Raw genomic sequence first — 22,625 nt, 5'->3', positions numbered from 1 at the left:
GTGGCCGCTTTTTTAAAGGGAGAGAGACCACGCCCCAATGGGTGGGTATCTCAGCGGCTATAGGCTGGAGGAGCGGAAGGACCTCCCGCAACACCTAGGTAAGATGACCATTTTGGGTTCCGTCAATAGGTTCCAACATCTTCTAACTTCTAGTTAGGTCTGGTCACTGACAGGAGGGAGAGGCAAAAATGAACTCAAGGTATTTTTTCCTGCGATCGCTCCTCTGAAGTAGGGTTGAGTTCTCAGTGTCTCATGGCGGCTGTCACTGCATCCTTCCAGGTACTGATCACTTTGCAAGTGTGTCTCCTGGGTCCTGGTAACCTTTCTTTCTATCCTACGATCAGGGTGGTGACTGTCTATAGGTTTCCTTCGCTATCCCTGGGATTTCTCTATAATCTACCTTTTAAGTTAGCCTTTCTAATTCAGTTCTCTTAGAATCATTTTGATTTGAGTGGGTTCTGTCTCCTGTCGGGACTTTAACTTTGTGAAAAGAAGCGAGGATGACGCTTGGACCACACCAACACAAGCTTATTATGCAGCCTTCTGTCACAGCGTTCTCAAGCCTGCCCGTTTCCTACCTCCACACAACGCTTCCGTGTTACCGTGACTTCATGTGCCAAGCAGGGAACACAGACACAGCCAATTCAAAACCAAACCAGAAATGCCAAATTCACCCCCCATCTCTTTTATGGCTTGTCTTACTCTTATCAGAATTCTCAGCACCCGCCTCTTGTTTTGCAAAAGAGATCCAAGATCTAAATCAGAGGTTTGGGATTCAGTGTGCAAGATCAAAAAGCGATTGGCTGGGCGGTGGTGGCTGCACAACACTGTGAATAGAGTTAGTGCCACTGGATTGAGTTTAGAAAGGGTTAAGGCAATCATGACACGCGTCTTGCCACATTGGAAATATATACGATATAGCAAAACCAGAGTTTTTATCTCCATCTTTGCCTACAGAGACTGGCGAATGATAAAACTGCATACGTAATGAGTATGTCAAAAAGGCTATTTATTAAACTTCTGCCTTAGGCATCCCAGGACTGATTTGTGCTCCCGTCTCTGAGGATGCTTGGGGCCTGTATTGCCTGCATATGCAGTAGTACTGTGTAGTATGGCCAGGAGTATGCTAGTAAAGGGGGTGTGGGTATGCAAAAATTTTATTGAGGTATAATTCCCTCATTTAAAGTTTACAGTATGGCCCAGCCTCGGAGAGGGATGGTACAGTCCTGTAATTCCAGATACTTGGGAGGCGGATATGGGAGGACTGTAATTTTTAATTTTTAGGCTTGCCTGGGATACAGAGTGAACGCAAGGCCAGCCTGGGGAAATTAGTGAGAGCCTATCTGCAGAGGAAAAACAAAAGATGGCAAGGGGCAGAACTCAGAGGTAGAGTGCTTGCCTGGTGTGTGTTACGTCCTAGGTTCATCTCCGGCACTACAGAACAGTAATCATGGGTAAATGATGGCAGGACATGGATGTTAGAACATTCTCCTTACCGGACTCCTCACAAACAAACAAACAAAACCCCCAAATTCCCCACACTTAGCTCAGGCATTCTTCTTCCTTTCCATTCAGAAATTAGTCCATTTTTGGTCCCTAATGGAGTGCCCTATTCTAAACTTTTGATATAAATGGCATCATACAAATGTGGCCTTTGTGGGTGACTGTCTTGACTTCTCATGATTCTTTTATATTGTATTTGTATCAGAACCTCGTTCCTTTTGTGGCAGGATAATATTTCATTATAGGACTTTATCTACTAATTAAGTAATTAGTCAATTGTTTTCATCCAATACTAATAACTATTAAACAACCAATAATTTGAAAAAAAATTCCTAGAGGTGGGGAGATGGCTCCATGTGTAAAACACTTGTCACCCAAACTGGTGAACTGAGCCTGGATCCCCTAACTGAGCTGGTTGCCCTAACATGAGCATCTGTAACCCCAGGGGCCTGCAGGGAACGGTAGGTGGAGGCCGGACTCTCCACAAGCTTGTGGCCCAGCCAGCTTGACTTTCACAGCAGTGACGAGAACCTATCTCAAGTACAATGGAGAGGTAAGATCCCTGCACCCAAAGGATGTCCTCTGCCGTCCACATGTGCCCTGGCACCCACATATCACATACACCCAAGCACATACATGCACGTGTGCACATACAACTCTCTCTCTCTCTCTCTCTCTCTCTCTCTCTCACACACACACACACACACACACACACACACAGGGACAGAGAACAACTGACTCGCTCACACTCTCAAATTCAGTCTTGGAACATTTGTGGACTGCACACACATTTCCATCATGGCTAACTGTAAGCTGTATGCTGAAAGCGGACATTCATTGGAAACATAGGCTAAAATAGGCTCTTGTAAGCCCCTATTAGCCAGTTCTAGCAAGCCATTAACCATCCCCCCCACATGTCACTGAAGTGACCAGAGATGGGAATGTAGGCAGTGAGGTTTCCACACACCACTGATGATACAAATAAAGATTGATACAAATTAAACCAGCAGAATAGCTACCGTCTATTAAGCACTTCCTGTGATCTGGGCACTGTGCAAAACATTTTTTTTTTCTTTAATTCTTCATCACCACTTACTTTCTTGGCAGCTGTCAACTTCTAACTACCAGCATTCTGCTTCTGGCTCTCTGCCTGTAGCTGGTCTCATGCTGTTTCGCAGATACTTCAACCTGTTCCTTCTCACAATGTTGGAGCGTGCTTCTCCGGCCTGGTAGGCTGTTTGTTATTCAAGCTGTAACACACCTCATTTTTATAGGTTTCTGCTGAGCTGCCCCCTCCGCAGAACGACATCCTCCTCACCTCTTCCCTTTATCCAGTCCTTTTCTAACCTTTGCTCTTCATGTCACCTATCAGCGACATCCTGGTGTCCTGTGTATTTCCTTTGTTTTCCTTCACCCTGTGAGCACCAAACACACAATCCATGAATATGCTGAGCTTCACTAACTTGTATCTCTTTATTTATCTAGTCTTTAGAGACTTATTTATTTCCATTTTATGTGTGTGAGTGTTTTGTCAGTATGTATGTGTGGGCACCAAGTGTGTGCCTGGAGTCTGTGGAGGCCGCAAGAAGGCATTAGATCCCCAGAAACTAGAGTTAAAGATGGTTCTGAGCTGCCATGTGGGTGCTGAGAGTCAGGTTCCTTGCAAGAACAGCAATGCTCTTGACTGCTACGCCTTCTCTCCAGCCCATTATTATTATTATACTATTATTATTATTATTTAGACAAAGCATCTCATGTAGCTTTGATCCCCATATGCCTAACTCCCAACTGCTGGGACTATAAAATCCTGGGACTACATACCTGCTTTATGGAGTGTTTAGCATGATGCTTGCTAGCCAAACATTCAACCAACTGAGCTCTATCCTCAACCCTGGATTATAACTTCAAAAGAGTGGCTAGAAAGCTTGGTGACTCACACATCGATAAAGTCGCTACAAAACAACAAGAGCCATTTCCTTCCTCCTGCTGGTCACAGTACAGCAGTGTTGTGTACGAGGCGAGAAAAACACTGGGGCCTTTCTTCAATCCATACTGGTGTTCTGGTCGCCAGGCTGCGTTGATTAAGCAGGGGCATTTGGAATTAAAACTTTAGAACAACATTTTCTTTTTGTTTACTTATCGTGTGGGTGGGTGGGCTGCACTGAGATCAGAGGGCAATCTGAGGGAGTCCCTTCTCTTTCCACGTGTATCCTGGGATGGAACTCTGGTTGTCAGGCCGGGTAGAAAGTGCCTGTTCCCGATAAGCTGTCTCACGGCTGGCTTGGGACTCTTGAGCAAGTGTTCTCTGCCCCTGGTGTTGTCGGAAGGATACTTAGAAGATGCTCTACCTCATCAGCCACCTTCTTTGTAACTTCTACATTCTGGAGCAGGCGGGGGACAGTTCGGTGTCCTGTCTGAGTGTGTGCGTCCCTCTAGAGCCAAGTTAATGAGCATATGCCGCTTGGCTGTGAGTCCTGGGTTCATTTACTTAGTTTCCCAGCATTTTCTATCTTTAAGAAAGAGAAATAAGCCTCTGTGCCATAGGCCTCTTGAAAGAATTTAATTCCTATGCTAATGTAAGGTTTAATACACCTTGCCTACTCAGCTCTGATGTCCACTTACAGAAGACATCTACATTGGGCTGCCACTTGGAGCCTCCGGAAATCACTGCTTGCCTCCTTTGCGGCTCTGGTCTATCACTCTCATCTCCAGCATTCTGGAAGGGTCTCCTATTCTGGAAGTGGCCCGGGTTCTGCATCTGCCTTGTTCCCTCAGGAGCGGAGGTATCCCTCCTTCAGGAAAGAAAGCATCATCATCACCCCGATCCTCTTTAAGATGCCAATGCGAAATCTTTTGTTAGCATGACTAACCAGATCGAAAGAACTGCCAGAGCAGGGCCAACCTGTTACAGCAGACATCTTGGTGCGGAAGCCCCAAGACGTTGTGACTTTTGAGAGAGAAGGAAGAGAAGGTAAGGACTCTTTGGTGAGAGGAAGAGAATCAATGGATCTAGTGCACAGCAGAAAAGGAGGCTTACGCCCACGGGTCCACGAGCCCCTGCTCCAAGGGGTCTCCCTAATCAGGGTAACTGAATTTTACACCCTCATTCAAAGTACAGCTCCCCTCCATCACCGAGAGAAGGGAGGGGGTAAGGATCTCAGAGTTTCGTTAAATTCAAGAATCTCTTACACAGGGAACTTCAAGGAAACTAGTTTGATTAAAATTTACTGCACGCCCACAGAGTGCTGGGCAGTCCGAGGAACCGAGCAAACTAAAAGTACAGTCTCATCCCAGAAAAATAAAACCCGGGCTGGCTCTGGGGACCCTCATTTCTTCGGAGTGCACTTTGGGTTCTGATCCTCACAGATCATCAATATTTCTCAGTACGTGGACTCCCACTGGGCTCCCCAGAGGCCTTCTGAAAAGCTGAAGGATTAGGGGGCGGAGCGGGGCGGGCTGGGGAGGTGAGGCTGCTAGGGCGGCGTGCGGGGCGTTGTGGGGGGTGGGGGGCATCTAGGTGCGTTCCCCACTCGGAGCTGCGCAGAGACTCTTCCAGGAACCGCCTGGCACCCTGGGCTGTGGACTTTGGCTGCTGTGCGTCCCATCTGCTCCTCTCCTCCTACCCCCAGCAGTCTCGGAGCTTCACTCCCGGGCGTGTCCTGCCTACCTCCGGCACACACAGTGGTCCACTCTGCCGGCTCCAGCGGCGGGCGGAGCGGCGGCTTGCGGGAGCTGGAGCAGCGGTTGTGCGAGCCGCCCGGGAAAGCAGCGGTGGCAGCGGTCGGCGCTCTGGGCCGGGCCGGCACCTGTCCGGAGCAAGAGGAGCAAGGGAAGGGTGGGTGACAGCGGCTCTGAACCTCGGAAGAAGTTGGCACCACCCAGCTGGGATCCTGCTGCTCCTATCAACCTCCTGCTGGCCCTCAGGGAGGTAGCACCGAGCTGGGGACACCGGTGTGGGCAAACATGTGCAGCAACAGCTAGAGGCCTCGGGACAGGTTATCGTGTGGTCCAAGAGCAGAGAGACAAGGCAAGGGGCGCCTTGGACCATGGCAGCCTCCAGCCTGGACTTCGGGGAGGTAGAAACTTTTCTGGATAGGCATCCAGAGTTGTTGGAAGACTATTTGATGCGGAAAGGGAAGCAGGAGCTGGTGGACAAGTGGCTACAAAGGCACAGTCCGGGACAGGGGGCTTCAGGCCTGAAGCCTGCCCTGGCTGGCACTGGCAGCTTAGCTCAGGGTAGTGGCAGAGGCAGCACTGGGAATGCTGGTGTTGCTGGACCACAGGGCTCTGCTAACAGCCATCCCATGCCCAGTGGTGGGGAAAGTGCTGGGGTTCCCCTGAGCCCCAGCTGGGCCAGTGGCAGCCGGGGCGATGGGAACCTGCAGCGGAAAGCTTCGCAGAAAGAGCTGCGGAAGAGCTTTGCCCGCTCCAAAGCCATTCATGTGAACAGGACCTACGATGAACAGGTGACCTCCCGGGCCCAGGAGCCCATGAGCAGTGTCCGGCGGAGAGCCCTGCTAAGGAAGGCCAGCTCTCTGCCCCCCACCACAGCCCACATTCTCAGCGCCCTGCTGGAATCGAGGGTGAATCTGCCTCAGTACCCCCCTACGGCCATCGACTACAAATGCCACCTCAAAAAGCATAACGAACGCCAGTTTTTTCTGGAACTGGTCAAGGACATCTCCAATGACCTTGACCTCACCAGCCTAAGCTACAAGATCCTCATCTTTGTCTGTCTCATGGTGGACGCTGACCGTTGCTCTCTCTTCTTAGTGGAGGGGGCAGCTGCTGGCAAGAAGAGTTTGGTCTCCAAATTTTTTGATGTGCACGCGGGAACCCCACTCCTCCCGTGCAGCAGCACAGAGAACTCAAACGAGGTGCAGGTCCCCTGGGGCAAAGGCATCATTGGCTATGTCGGGGAGCACGGAGAGACAGTCAACATTCCTGATGCCTATCAGGTAGGGCTCTGCTTGTCCTCTGGTCCCCAGCCCCAGCCTGACATCCGAACCTCCCCTCATCCTTTGACAACCAGGACCACTTTTATTTAGACCCTTTGCAATACAGTCTTGCTATTTGAGTTCCTTCCAGAGTCTAGTTAGAGAGTGATATTATCTTTGATGGAATGGTCTTTGCCTAACACAATGGCTTATGGGAAAATTCTGTGTCACTCAGTAACTCCACATGTATCTCTGTCAAGATACTATCCCTAAGAACAGGTCTTATGGTTTAAATGCATCCGTGAACTGCTAGAAAGAAGATTATCTTCTAGAGCCCCAGTGATGCTGAAGAAAATGGGTGTTTTGTGTCTCTGGGGTTTGCCAGGGTGATGATGATATTCCGTATTGTATTTCAAGGTTAGAAGGGGAACAGAGAACCTAACTCTGGGATGCCTACCTTTTCTCTAGTAAATTTGCACGAGTTCCAAGACAGGAAAGATGGGACAGACTGACTCTCTGGCCCATTCGGCTCTTCTTCATGTCTGCTTCAGGGGAGTTAGAGAGGCTGGGCAAATAAAGGGGCTCAGTCATCTTCAAGCATGGACATAACAGTCAGCTTCAGATGGAGGTGGGTAAGCAGGGTTTCAGTCTGTAGAATACCCCCATTGGTATAGTTTTTTTTTTTTTAAGCAATTCCCAAGGCAATAGGCACAGCAAACATGCTAGATTCAAGTGGAAAGGCAAGCCCAGCAGGTTGCTGTGTGGTTTTTCTGACTTCATTTTGACAGTGATTTGAACTTGATACGAGATTGTTGAATCTGAAAGTTCTCATTCTGTTGGTCCCTGAGGGGCAGAGCTGGGTGTCACTCCCGAGTTCCTAAGAATTGAAAGTTCTCACCCTTGCTTCTATGGTTGTTTTATGTCTATATCTTTGTCTCATGGAGACATATGTTTCTCTAGAGTTTGGATGCCATTGAGTACAGTAGCAAAAAATGTGGGAAGGACTTTTTTTTTTTGGCATTTTTTTCCTCTGTTTCACCTGCAAGTTTATAATTTTACATAGACCAGCTGAACTGAGCTAAACCCAAGTCTCATATATTTGTGACATGTCTGTCAATATGACCCTTTAACATTAAGGAGATCCTGGGAAAGTGTTTTATTTTGTTAATCTTTTGTTATTCACTATGTTCTTCTTAAAGACCTTGGCAAGTTGAGGATCAGCAACCTAGTTATGATTTTCAATAAATGTCGATTTCTCTATGGTCCTAAAAAGTCATGGGAATAAATGAAAACATTTAGTAATTGATGTGTTGAAGAGCCTGTAAGATCACACATCTTTTTCCTCTCTTTCCACACCCATGCTGTATGTGTGAGCTACAAAAGACCCTCCTGAACTGGAGGACACTCGTGCAACCCTGGGCAGTAGTCTTTTTATTGCCTTTAAAATTCTTATTCATCCATAATTGATTTTCTCCTATTTCTATGGCTTTTTAAAAACTGTTCTCTTTCAGCTCATAACTTTTATTGGATAATGTTCATACACAGCACTTCCAAGCCTAGAGTTCTTGGCACCCTCAGCCTGCCTTGCTGAGGCCTAGGATTGGGACTGTGGAGGCCGTGACAGGCAGTGCCAATCGGGTTTTCAGTGGCTGTGGCTCCCTGCAAGCTCAGCCCTTACTCTGCAGTCAGGGTGTAAAGCAAGTTGCCTCTTTGTATTTGGAAACTGACATGGGAGAAGGGAGCTTTTTCTTCTCCCGTTTCCCCCAGGGCAGTGACAGTGGCTATAAATAAGACAAGCTTGTTGGAGAGCTGAGAAGGGAAGGTAGGTGGGAGGTGCTACAAGGAGCTCAAGATCTTGGGCCACTTTAGTTTCACCTGTTTTGGGCGAGGAATTTCTTGTTGTTGCTGCTGTTGTTATTATTGACTTCGCCATTGACTTCTGCTCCGAGGTTGTGTGCTTCAGTTGTCTGTGTCTTCTTTCATTTCTACTTATGATGCTCTCTGATGAAACTGCTTTTTTCCCCTTTCGTGTTAATACATTGTCATCATCATTAGTTGAGCCTAAAGAGAATTAATCTCACTGCCTCCATTTCTGCACTCACAAAGTAGCAACAATGCCCCTATCTGGCGAAGGCTGTTCTGTGGACACGAAATGAGATGCTGCACCAAAGCCCCTAAGACTGTACCCGGCACGTGGCAATTATTTAAGAAATGGCAACCATCTGTGGTGATGGTGGTGGTGGTATCTGGTTTGTCTGTATTCTTGTTTCCCTCCTTTCAAGTGTTCCCCTCATCTGAGACTGGGCACATTTGAGCAGTCTAATCTTTCCCTGATCCAAGCTCCGCCTTCAAAGCAACTGTTTTTGAGCCAACGTTACATTTAAGGAATATGTAAATAGATGCCCTTCTATTCTGAAGAGTCCCTTAAGTGTCATTGATGACAGCCAATCATATCCTAGCCTAGCCAGAGCTCTGTGCTTTGTTCCCCCAGGTGAGTTTTGCAGACCTGAATTGCTGCTGCCCCCTTTGCCTGTTCTAGCATTTTCCCCATCCTTTCCCTTCTCTGCACCTACAGAAGTCTCAAAAAGAAGACTGGTCCTTCCAAGGTCTAACTTTAATAAAAGTTAGCTTATGTTCATGGGTGTTCTGCCTGCATGTGTCTGTGCAGAACATACGTGCAGTGCCCACAGAAGCCAGAAAATGGCATTGGATGTGCTGGATCTAGACGTTCAGATGTTTGCCATCTGCCATGTGGATGCTGAGAACTGAACCCCAGTCCTCTGGAAGATCAGGGTTCTTAGCTGCTGAGCCATCTCTCCAATCCCACATTTGACTATAATTCTGATGCATTAATTCTTCTGTCTGTAAACATCTTGAAGTCTCTATGTAAAAATATAACCATCCTTCTTGATTCTTTATAAGCCCAGAGAGTTAAAAGTGTGTCTTGCTCAAATCCAGTTAGTGCTCTTTTTTCTTCAGAAGAATAAAATTCTATCATGCAGAGTTTCAAAAATTTAATTATTGTTAATTATTGTAATTAGGTTAATGATCTTAATCATGTGAGAAAGGAAAAGGCATTAAAGCCACTTACACAATTATGATGATGACTATGGTATCCTGAAGTCAAGAGTAGACTATATAATGAGATACTAAGGTTGAATAGGAGTCTGGCAGCAAAACTAAATCTCCTTCGCTTTCACTGCTTTACATCGCGTTTCTTAGTTGGTCCTAAAAAAACAGGATTGAAATTGGGGGGAAAAAATAAAGAATTGTGGGTGGAAAAATACATGGCTTTTAGGTATCCAGTTTGATCACAGTTACTATAATTTACCTTTCTTCTCTGACAGTTATAAGTTATTAAACAACCCACTTTAATATAGTAATGAATAAATTGCCCTCCAGAGGTTGCAAATAAGAACGCTTAAGTAACAGGTGTTCCCTTTGAGATTATTCCAAACGCCCAGAATACAGCACGTTAGACCTTAGTAAAAAGTGCGAGATGAGTCTGTGTCAGTGTTGATAATGACGATACAGGTGTCTGCTGGGCTTGGGTCTGAAAAGCAGCAGGCTGTTTTGTTAGGTGAACTGAGAGGAGGCAAGGGGGTGATGCAGGACAGTTCCAGGTGTGCTGGGCTTTCTGTTTACACAACAGAGTCACTGATTCGGCAGATCCCACAGGCAGGCACAGAGAGCCCATTATAGTCGTGGGTGTACAAAGGCAAGAGGGCATGCTTGCTTCCTGTACCCCAAGCCTCCACCCAGCGAGCTCTGAGCTTTCTGCTACACTGTACGCGAATGGCAAAGCTGGATTGCGTCTCTTTCAGAGTCACTGCAGAGTCCAGGTTGGTGTAGAGGATTCCTGAAGGAGGCACCACGCTAACTGTTCGGAACGCTCAGGTTTTCCGGCTGGAGATGATTTTCAGGCTTGTGGAAGCGTTTTAGGTTCTATGAAATCACTTCAGACAAAAGAGTGAAATGTAAGCAACAAAACGCGTGTACGCGACAAGGAGTGTTTTAACACAGCTGAAAGACTGCATGTGCTATATGTAGTTCACGTGTGCAAAGTGAGCGGAGGACACGAGGATCTCGAGTATCTGATAAGAGAAGCTGTTGACAGCAGGCCACAAGAAGCTCCTTGGCGGGATGCAAACGGCACACTGAGTAACTGGGTGGCAGTGACTGAGGAATGGAGCAGAGGAAGCCGTGAAGCTGGGAGGATAATTGGGCGTGTGTTACGATGGTCTGGCAGAGCCATAATGAGCAACTCAACCACAACAGAGATGGGCATTGGAGGGACTGGCACCAAGGGGGAGAGTAAATCAATGGGGAGTCTAAGCTTGAGAGATAGGGAGAGGGTAACAGCTTTATCAGACATAGGAGGCATGGGGGTACGGGACTCCTGCAACCCCAGCCTCCGTGCATACAATCTGATTGGTTGCTCTAAGTCTACCATAGTGCCTTTGAGGTCAGCCTGGGCTACAGAATGGGACCCTTTGCTTAACACAATGTGAAGCAAGCAAATAAATAAAACCCCAACCAGAGAGAGGAGCCAGGTTAACAAAACAGCTCTGTCGTTTGTGGAGTTAAGTGTAAAATGATGGCACCGAGACACCAGCCTCCCGTTCCCAAGAGTCTGCGCTCCAAACCACAGCCACTTCTGGGCAGAAATCCTAAATGATCGCAACTGCCAGGCTGAGAAGTTCTTGAATCTGGCCTGGGGTGGGTGAGAGGCCCTGGATGAATTGCCTGCTGAATGATCCCTGGTGCCTCTAGCTCAGGGTGGAGATGATCACAACCTTGTTCCACCCTGAGCTGGCACGGGCCACATGGTTGTTTCCACACAGACCCCACTCAGGAGCAAAGAGCTACAGCAGATGCAGCATACAGGCTCCTCTTCCCCTAGAGACAACCAGGTTTCTGTGCCTATTTCCAGAGCAAACGGGAGTGGAGGCAGTCTGGATGGGACCTGGTACGCTAGGGAGCGAAGGTCAGGTGGCCAAGACCTAATTCGGGGGCAGAAAATGGGACGGGAGCACACATAGAACCCAATCTCTGAACTCAGGGTTCAGACTCATTCGTTTGATTGGACTTTACATGCAAGGAAGATTCTAAGACCAGAGTGTTAAGGATGTCTCACAGGGCAGTGGAGCAGCATCCGCCCCTCCTCCCACAACGGCTCTGGCCACATGTTCACCGGCCCTGCCTGACTGTGAGTCATACTGAGTATAAGAGGTTCAATTTTATTCCAGCCCAGTGTGTATTGCAGTCCTTCACGTGGTCTCAGCTCATCCTAATTAAATTATGTGCCATTTTCGATGCCTGGATAGGGCCTTTCTATTTCTGTGCTTTGCTTCCTTCCTGCCAGGGAGACTATTTTTCCTCCATCTTTGCCCATCCAAACCCTACTCTGCCTTCCCCTGATATGAGAAGAGACAGCTGACTGCTCGAGCTGGAGAGGAGACAGAAAACAAAACAGAAGTCAGATAGTACATTGTACTTAAGAATGCGTTATACTATAGTAGTATGGTCATGATGGATCAATACTTAATGGATCATCACCTATAATACTATACTAATATTTAACAGTTCATGGAATTTTATTTCCACCTGATTTTGGTCTTAATTTTTATATTTAAAATGTCAGTCTGAGAAGGAATTGATTTCAGGCATCTGGAAAGTCTGGTGTGAAAAGTGCCTCTGTCCCTAATGAGGGAACGAGGTGAGGGGGCACAGATCATCTATGGTCCCATCGTTGAGCAGTGAGGTTGACTTTAAAAGGGATGTTGGCCCTACTCCAACACTGTGTAATAAAGGAGTTCCATGAAATTTGATTTCAGCTCTGTATGCAGTGTTTTAAAAATTCCCTCAAGCCTACAAGCAAGTTCACCATCCCAGCGCCAGAATCGATTTTTGTGCTTGCAGTAGGAACCATTTCCTACTTCAGCCCCTCTTCCTGACAGACACATGATCGTGATAAACACAGGACAAATCACACTTGGTTGCCTGGTCTGTGGACGGAGCACAGACAAGTCCTGGTCCCCAGAAATCCCAGAGAGGTGATTTAAGGTGAACTTAAGTCTCTCCTTTTACCCATAAACTAAATGTTTACTAATCTGACTGATTTATTTTGCTTCTTGAGGTTTGGTCACCTGTTTATTTACAAGGCAGGCTTAACTTGGAAGCTAACTTTTCCTGTCTAATACAGTATTCAGGAGCATGAGTTTTCCTCTTGAATAGCTTTTCTCTGTCTTGTAGAGAAATCACGGAGATCCCGGAGGTACACTGCTTGCTTCTTTAGTTCCTTATTTTAAGGGTGGTGTTTTGCAACCTGACCACATTCCTGCGGGAAAGCAGGATACGAGTCATAAAATGGCAAGCTTCATTGTAAGAAAGTGGGATGGGTTTATAATATTTTGGGAGAAACTCAGGTTCTTGGTCATTTATAGGCATTGGAGGCTAAATGTACTTATTTGTGTTTGGATGAAAATAGCAAAGAAAACCAGTTTCCCGGCTTTATAAGATGTGAATTTGCTATCAACACAAGGGTTTCTTATTAACCGGTTAGTTCCAGCAGAACAGTGGTTTCACACGTTAGTGATAAATTGCTTTTGATCAGAAAATATAGGTTTGCAAATGTCAGATGAGAAACTATGAGACATCTCTGCAGGGCTTCAATTAACACTCTTGGTAAGAGGCGGTGGGAATGTCACTGGTGATTAACAGTAAGCCCTCTCACCAGCGTACTATAGGCCAGTTCTCAGCCCTTCAGTGAGAATCAGTCCTTTCAAGACTGCTTCATTTTACAGGAGGCAAGACTGAGGCCTAGCCACCTTAAGAATTGTTCAAAATGATTCAGCTGACCAGGAGGGAGCTGGGATTCAAGCTGAGATTTGTGGCCTGCAGAACTTTCATGCCCAGCTAGTTCTTGAACCATCTTTCCTGGCTGCTCACAGTGTATGCACACTTTCGGCCCTCCATCACAGTCTAAGTAGCCACGGTGGCTCCCAATGACGTCTTAGCACTGGGGAGTCTAGGATGCACATTTGGAGACAGCCTGGGCTACCCAGTGAGCTCTGCTCCATTTTTTCTCTCTCATCCTTAGAAGTTCATCTTCTTGAAACTCCCTGATCTGTGTCTCATCCCACCTCGACTCCACATCTGGCTGCCTTCTTCCAATCTCTGCAATGACGTAAAGGCACCTGTTCTCCTTCCTTAGTGTCAGCACTCCTGGGTACTTGTTTTAAGTGATGTTGTGCATGCGAACCTGGTGAGATCTGGATCAAGCCTTCACTAACCCTCACTAACCCTGCAGTGGACCCAACAGACACGAAAGTGAACCGGGTCATTGTCTTTCTCCCTGCCTGACAAGTCCTGCCTATTCAGACAGCACGGATGACTGAGCTGGAAGCCCATCTCCTCAGGACTGGCTCATTCTGTGGGTCAACCTGACACAAGCTAGAGTCGTTAGGGGGAGGAGCCTCCGTTGAGGAAAAACCTCCATGAGACCCAGCTGTAAGGCATTTTCTCAATTAGTGATCAATAGGGGAGGGCCGAGTCCATGGTAGGTGGGACCATCTCTGGGCTGGTGATCCTGGGTTCTGTAAGAAAACAGGTTGAGCATGCCAGGGAAGCAAACCATAAGCAGCTCCCCTCCATGGCGTCTTCATTAGCCTCCAGGTTCCAGCCCTGCTTGCGTCCCTGTTCTGACTTCCTCTAATGATGGCCTATTATCTAAAAGGGTAGACCAAACTAACCTTTTCTTCCTAACTTGCTTTTGGATCATGGTATTTTGTTGTAGTAGTGAAAAGCCCTAAGAAAATATTCTTCAACTATTTGGCCTCTATTTTAAAGATTAAAAATAAGGACTAATAAAGCCCAAATAGCTGGGAACGTTATCTGAACTGCTTGTCTATGCCAGTCAAGTCCCCCTTCTTCACTGTCCCTTCTTCTTTTTTTTTTTTAAATAGTATATTTTCTTTGGCTTTAAAGAGTTCATGTGGACACCATGTTATACACAGAAAGCCTAGCTGGGTGTGGTGGTGCACACCTTTGATCCCAGCAGTAGAGAAGCAGAGACAGGCAGATCTCATGTAAGTCTGAGGCCAACATGGTCTATACAGTGACTTTCAGGCCACACAGGGCTATGTAGTGACACCCTGTCTCAAACCAACAACAAAAAAAAAAAAGAACCAAATACTGGTAACTAAGAACATACCGTTGAAAACATCCACGGCAGGGCATTCCTGTTCTGCCTAGCTGGGTTTTCTGGTTTTCTTATGGTTATCTCATTCAGACAGTGAAGATTTTTAAAGGTAAAGTAGCTTCTAGCTGAAGGCCTTGCCTGTCATAGGATTTGTTTTGTTTTGTTTATCTTTGCAAATCCCTTACAGATGTGGGGGATTATATTGATCAGCCTTGCGATTATTATTTTTTTTTTAGAAGCGTTGCCCTTTCAAGCTTATTGGTTGTAAGTATCATACTTCACACAGTTTCAAAAGGTCTCATAAATATTCAGTTTTCATATGGTTGCAATTACAAGCTATTGATTCTGACTTGGTCCTATTCGCTGTCCTTCTGCCCTATCCTTGCAAAAGCCCTGCTTCTCATCTGTTACTTAGAGTTATCACCAATAGATTGGACTGGTTGTTAGCTCTTTTCCCCTCCCCTCTTCCAAACTGCCACTCAGAGACTGGAAGGGCAACTTCCAAAACCCAGAGAGAACAACAGTTGTGAGGAGGGGCGCCTATCCAGGGCTTGTGGCCAGGGGAGAGGAACCCAGCCAGGGACAAGCCAAGTGTTTGGAGAGAGGGAGTCAGGAAAATATGCCCTACTCATGCCCCGCCCTCCCGCCATTGTCATACAGTGGTTGAAACTAGGAAGGCAGTGTGGACCAAGGGAATCCGGCCCAGCAGTCAGCTTCCTGGCACAGAACAGTACAAATATGGCAAGCACAGCCAGAGAGGGGAGACTAATGGTCCAGCAAAGACACACAGCTTTCTCACGAGGAACATGTGTGTCGAGACCAAGTCAGCGAGGAACAGGCTTAGACAAACTGAATGGCATCAATTTATAGAGTACTGAGATCCAAACCTGTTTTAACACCACAACGGCATCCACTTCCTTTCCATGTAACCTTACTGATTCCTGATGCTCTGTATTTTTTTGAAGAAACGCCAGGATCATCCCAAACAGCTATGGCTTTGTTTTTGTTGATGGAGCTTTTCGCCTTGATTGTAATGTTTCTGTAAAAGATTTGACAGTGCAGAGGAACAAACTCTACTCTCAGGAGCAGGAATTGTCTGGGGTCTGTCGTTGGCTTTTCAGCAATGGCTTAGACAGCATTTCCCGACACGGCCCCCTTACAGTACTTTTAAAGTATCTAATCATTAAATCAAATCATTACGTTCTCATCAGATGATGAAAAAGCATTTTCAAAAGCAATGTAAGTCCTAATTTATGTTTCCAAATGCACTCTCCAGAGTTCACAGCCTGGCTTCTGCCACATAGAAGAAACTTTTCATCTAGAATATCTGTATTGACTATTTCCTGTGTTCTCCCCCCTCTTCCCGCTTCTTTCTCTCTTCTCTCCAGCGCTCTCTCTCTCTCTCTCTCTCTCTCTCTCTCTCTCTCTCTCTCTCTCTCTCTCTCCCCTCCTCCCCAGGGTTTTGCTATGTAGCTCAGGCTGGACTTAAGGTTTTTCCTGCCTCAGCCTCCTCTGGGCTGGAATTAGAGGTGTGCATCACCATGGCCAGCTTTTCTATGTTCTTGATACTTGGCACTTGGGGCATCCTGAAGAGACTGCTTCTCCCAAGGCTAGCCAATTCTAAGAGATTGAAAAAGCCCATAACTCACCCCTGCCCCTTGAGGGCGCCTCTGATATATGGACCCAGCGATTCTGAGCCCATATCCCTACACTTGCACTTATGGTCTCAGCTGCCCTAACTCGCCTGCGACGCCAGGGAGAAATGACTTCAGACAAGGGAAAGCTTCTGTTGGCTCACAGGTTTTGAAGTTACAACCCTTAGTCACTTGGGTTTGAGCTGAGGTAGCTACACATGGTAGAGGAAGCTGCTTGCCTCATACTCCCAAGAAGCAGGAAGGCCTGGAGGACTCTGGACAAGATATACAAACACTTAGTTAATGACCTGCTTCCTTTAAACAGGCCCCCTGATCGTAATGCTGACTCAGTGCTGAGTTCATTATGCGTTAGTCTGTTGAAAAAGTTAGAGCCAGTTCTCATGGGCTTCAACGTGAGCGCGTCACACCGAAAACCAAACCTGCAATGCATATTTCTTTGGGGAAGATTTCATTTTAAACAATGATTTCATACTAGGGCTTGGTACCAGACTAACCAGAGACGGCCTCTCTGACTCAGAGCCTACCAAAATTATTCAAACCAGCCAATCCTAAACCAACTTCATGTGTCTTCCCTCCTTGCCTGTTCCTTCCCTCAAAAACCCCATTGAAAGCTTTCAGCCTTGCTCTGCCCTCCTCACTTCTGCTAACTGACTGATACACTCCTTTCTCAATGTGACCTCCCAGCATGCTTTGCTTTTGGAGTCTGTGAGCCCAAACTCCCTCCCTCACGAAAATAATGTCTACGTCTTTATGCCTTTCCAAACAAGATGAAACATCATGGGATATCTAGCTATGATGTTTTTTTACAAGACAATGATTATTTTAAAATACAAATAATTTGATAGCTTAAGGGAACATTAGATTGAGGGGATTTACTGATTGCAATGCACATTTGGCATTTGACAAACATTTTAAACTTCTTTCTATAATTGATCAGTACGTTTATTTTTCTAGTACAATGTGCAATGCCAAAACTATATGTTGGGTTTCTGTGCTGTATAATCTCCATATTAAATCTCGAGCCTCATAGTCTGCAGGTTTTTTTTTTTTTTTTGAGACAGGGTTTCTCTGTAGCTTTGTTGCCCGTCCTGGAACTCGCTCTGTAGACCAGGCTGGTCTCAAACTCACAGAGATCCGCCTGCCTCTGCCTCCTGAGTGCTGGGATTAAAGGCGTGCGCCACCATCGCCCGGCTAGTCTGCAGTTTTATTGTTGAAATCTTAAAGAGTTTAAAAAATTAGAATACTTGAATTAATTCATTGTGAAAAATAAAATGTTGGCAAGTGACATTAAAGAGCAGATGAAGATCAGATTGCAATTCAACAAGTTCTTTAGCTTATTAGGTAATAGTTTATTAGGATAGGAGAATCAATAGCATGGAGGGATGTGTGTGTGCGCTTGGGAGTGCACGCACGCACGTGTGTGGGTGCATGTATGTGTGTGCATACATGTGTGCATGTGTGTTGCATACTAGGAAAGTATCACACCATCAGCCTCACACCCCGAGCCTTTGTTGTCATTGTTTTTGAAACAAGGTCTCAAGATGGTTGCAAACCTGCAATTCCTCTTCTTTACTTCCTAAGAGTGGGGATTACAGGCATGAACTACCATTTTTGGCTTCATGATTAATTTTACTTTAAATTTGTTGGCCACTAACTAACAGGAAGAGTTCCTTCGTGCTTTTTCTCCTGTGCATTCTAGGCATTGCTTTAAAGGCTGCGTGTTGTTTGTTTTACGTTTATTCTGTCTGTACTGCTTTATCAGGCTACCAGGATGTTTTAACCTTTACTTATTTTCAATTAAAAATTTTGATAGTACTCTTTTATCATTTAAATGGCTGTGTACAGTTTAATGAGTGAATGGTTTTTATGGGTATTTTGCAACCTAATGTGCGGGGTTACATATTTAAAGTTTAATATCGGCTGTAATGGAGTTAAAAATTGTAGGCTTGGGACAGAGTTGCTAGGAAACATTTCTAGATTTTTATTATTTTTTTTCTGCACATGGATTTCTGGAAAAGTGAGGCTGGAAACTTCTATTTCCATAGCCCACGTTCTAGGGGTATCGCGTAACCCCCTTACCCTCTGCTTTTAGAACTGTTGCCTGAAGACTGTACTGTGTTATTAGGACTACATCAGCTATTAGGACTGTCTTCTGCTTCGTCCTTGTCTTCAGGAATGTGACACCAAGACCAGATTCTTCTACTTCTTGTTCTTTTCAGTCCTGGCTTGGAAAACATCAGACACCACGAGCTTCTCTTCTTGCTCATGGTCCTGAGATTATCATGTCGAGAACGAGGAGGAGAGAGCAGTTAGGAGCAGCGATGTCCCGGCATTCCCACAGGGAGCAAATACATACATACACACATACATATCTCACTGCAAATTAACCAACACAGTGTTTCTCAGCAAAGGCACCATTGGTATTTGGGATTGAGTAGATAATTCTTTGCTGCCAGCTGAGAGATGACAGTATATATATATATATATATATATATATATATATATATATATATATATATATATATATATATATATATATGCATATATATATAATGGAATTCATAACATCTTTGGCCTCTACACAAGTGAGATGCTTGCTTCATCTTTAACAGCCTCCAGATACTGTCCAATAATCTCTGGAGACAAGGCTGGCTGCTACCCCACAGGCTTTGGGAACCAATGATGTGGGGAAAGTTGACAGTAATTATATAGTGTTTTAAGACTATTCATGGCTTCTAATGTAAAAATTCCAAGTCATCTTAAGGAAAATTTTATGGGTACAAATGCTAAGGTTTGTCTTTATAAATATTTATTATAGTCTTAGTTATAATAGTGTAAAATTATCAACCAAAATGTCCGACTAAAGGCTTGGCTAACTAGATTATGGTTCATCATAAAATGGAATATTTAATCAGAGGAAATTGCTTACAAAATGCTATTAAATGAACAAAGCATGTTAGAAAGCAATAGACTCTCAGTTTTCTTAGCAACAGCAACAACACACGCTCAAAGGAAGTGATGGATAGAAGCAGTTCGGGAGTAGACACTCTGGATTTGGTCCCACGATCCACGACCTGTGTCAGATTTTATTTTTCCAGTCATTTGTGCCTGTAATGCTAAAACGGGGGTGTCCTAAAACACTAGTGCTGGGACTTTTTGAAATTATGTGTGAGAAATGTTGTTTGTTCTCTGGTAAGGACTCCTGAGTAGAAGAAAAAAGTCTGTCGCAAAAGGCTCGAAGCTGATAGTTCAAAACACGAGTAGAGGTGAGCTCGGAGGCGGGCGTTCAAGAATATGTTTCTTTTATGCTTGAATGCAAATTTACATCGACATTAAGAGTTGCTTTCACCACAGTTGTGTCTGCACAGCAGAGTGTTCCACCCACTGTAGCCACACATGAAAGCTGATTTCTTACTCCTGCATGGCTAACTGACAGGGAGCTCCCTTCCAAAGAAGTCTCTCCCTTGACGGCCTCCTCATCTTCAACAGAGGACTGCCTTCAGCTGGTGAGGGGGGAGGGAGAAACCAAGTGGGTAGGTTCTGTAGACCTGGCGCCAGGGATAGCACCAACTTCCAGTGCCCGTTTCACTATGCCGGTGTGCGATGTGGCTGGCCGATGTGGATTTATCCCGTCCCAGACACATACCGTCACTGTCCTGCTCAGAGTCTGAGGTCTTCAAGCTGTAAGCTGTCCTCTCCAGCAGCTCTTCATGGTTCTGTTTGCAACAAGCGCTAAGGGAGAAAAACCTGGAGGATCAGAAAGGCTCAGGGAGAATTTTGTAGAATCTTTTTGTTGTTGCCTGCTTTTCCTTTCTATTGATGAGAATGAATTGGAGAACTGAAGAGAGGAAATTTGCTCAAGAGATTATTACTCTAAGCTCAAGGATGTCATGATTACAAGGTCAAGGGATGTGATCAGGTCAGGGTACATAACTTGTGAAAAAGTAAATAAGAGAAAGTCATTAGGGCAGAGGAAAATCTCCTTCCCCAGGATAGTACCTTCTGGTCAGACCTCCTTCCAATACATGGTAGATAGGCAGATCCCAAAGGATGGGTGGGCTAGAGACCTCCCAGAATCCCTTTCTGGGTATGTTAGCATAGAGTAGGGATGATTTAGGACACTGAAGGAGCCTTGACTCTCCCCATGCCCATGAAAGAGCCCAGCTGGGAAGGGAAGCTAACAGCAGAACGAATCCACTAACCCTCATCCACATGACCCCTTCAGGGTCTTGCATAGAATGAAGTAGGAATCATGGGAGGGAACAGGAAGCTGGAGGCTGAGAACCCACTGGGACTGAACAATATGTGGACTCCTGAGCCATGATCGATCAGACTTCATATTCACAGCATATATCCAAAATGAAAATTACTATCAATTTCAAGAGAACACTTTAGAGAATTTAGTGAGCATTTAGTGGTCTTGTCCCCTGTAAAGATTTGCCACTTGTATTGATTTAATAAAATGCTGATTGGACAGTAGCCAGTCAGGAAGTACAGGTGGGGGCGACCAGAATAGGAGAATTCTGGGAAGAGAAAAGGCTCAGTCTACAGTCATCACCCAGACACAGAGGAAGCAAGATGAGAATGCCTCACTGATCAAGGTACCAAGCCACAAGGCAAACACAGACAAGAATTTAAGATGTAAGAATTAGTTAATAAGAAGCCTGAGCTAATAGACCAACCAGTTTATAATTAATGCTTCTGTGTATTTTTTGGGGGGGGGATTGAACGACTTCAGGACTGGGAGGGACAGAAAACTTTACAAGTGTGGGGTCCTGTGTAACTGCATTGGATACCAGCTCATAGATCACACTGGGACAGAACCGATGCCATGATTTTATATGTAAGAATGAATAATGGGAGCCCATGAGACAGCTCAGTGGGCCAAGGTGCTTATAGTGTGAGCCTGGTGACAGGTTTAATTCCTGGAACTCATGTCTGGTGCACGGATGGACTTACCAAAGTTGTCCTTGCATGTTGTGGCATGTGGATCATTCCACTATGTACACAATAATAATAATAATTAAATAATAATAAAAGTTCAAACAATACATTTAAAAGACTGAATGATTGGAGTGGAAGGTAACATTCCCATAATGCTTTACCCAAATGACTCATATTCTTTTGACTTTTGTCATTTAAATTTTGGCTCATTACTCTTTCTACTAAATTGTAAATTTATTAAAGGTTTAAGCTATGGCTTTTCTGGTTTTGGAGGACTCTATGTTAGCATAGAACCTAACACATGTTATGATAGGTGTCTCTCTCTGTCTCTCTGTCTCTCTCTCACACACACATACACACACCTATAAACATGCTCGCAAATACAGAAGAAAACAGAACACAGCTGTGATTTGGTCACAAGAGCAAGTAAGAGTACTGTAGTAGGTTGGAGTGCCATGTTAGAACCTTCAGGGAATGTCACTGAACTAAGCCACTTACACGTCAAGGGTCCATTCATTTCCTCATTCACTAGTGTAGGATGGGTACAGGGTACAGTGGTCCAGCCTGGGAATGTTAGAGAGAGGAAGGCCCAGAGAACCAAATATTTCATGTATTACCAGTCAGACTGTGGAGGATAAAAGCAAGGAGTGAATGTGTGTGTGTGTGTGTAGGGATTAGACTGTGGCTCCAATAGGACTGTGAAGGCGTAAGTCACAAACAATCCCACACCAGTTTGGAATTATGATTAATAGGGTGGTATTTATTTAAAGGGGAAAAAACTTACAGATCACCGTCAGCCCTCTGCGCAACCAGGAAGGGAGTCTAGTCGCCGGCCGAGCAGGAAGTGAAGAGAGAGAGAGAGGGAAGTGGCCCCTTTTTTAAAGGGAGAGAGACCACGCCCCAATGGGCTGGTATCTCAGCGGCTATAGGCTGGAGGAGCGGAAGGACCTCCCACAACACCACTGGACTCGGGCTTTGGCAAAATGAGATGGCGGAGCTCATGACAGTAATGTTGGAACAAGGGTACTTATTCTGCTTTCCAGGTTCATTTAAACGATGGTGGCAGTGGTGGTGGCGAGCGGTACCTTTCAGGCAAGGCAGAATGATTCCCTGGAGAAAGTATGGAAGGTCAGACAGAGAGATCACTGATGCAGGGTGGAAACAGAAGCCAGATTAATGGCTATAGAGAGCTCATGATCAAACCTTTGGGGACAGCAAATGCAGCCACTCCCATTTCCACTGTCTCTGGGAAGCACTTATGATTCTCCATTCTGTGCTTGTGTTCAGTAAGGATGTCGGACTTTCTGCTTCTGCTTCTTCTTCTTCTTCTTCTTCTTCTTCTTCTTCTTCTTCTTCTTCTTCTTCTTCTTCTTCTTCTTCTTC

General features: G+C 45.5%; 1 protein-coding gene across 1 annotated transcript in view; it reads left to right on the top strand.

The window, feature by feature from the left end:
* Nucleotides 1–5,050: 5,050 nt before the first annotated feature.
* Pde11a (phosphodiesterase 11A) overlaps nt 5,051–22,625 on the top strand; it is a 273,329-nt gene continuing 255,754 nt past the window's right edge. Inside the window, exon 1 of the mRNA XM_005346609.2 lies at nt 5,051–6,461. Within this exon, the coding sequence (XP_005346666.1) occupies nt 5,550–6,461 (912 nt within the window). The 5' untranslated portion in view covers nt 5,051–5,549. The remainder of the gene's footprint in view (nt 6,462–22,625) is intronic.

Source organism: Microtus ochrogaster, chromosome 4, assembly GCF_000317375.1.
Source record: "Microtus ochrogaster isolate Prairie Vole_2 chromosome 4, MicOch1.0, whole genome shotgun sequence".
Classification (NCBI taxonomy): domain Eukaryota; kingdom Metazoa; phylum Chordata; class Mammalia; order Rodentia; family Cricetidae; genus Microtus; species Microtus ochrogaster.
Note: the sequence above shows the minus strand (reverse complement) of the source record. Positions and strands in the feature narration are given on the sequence as shown.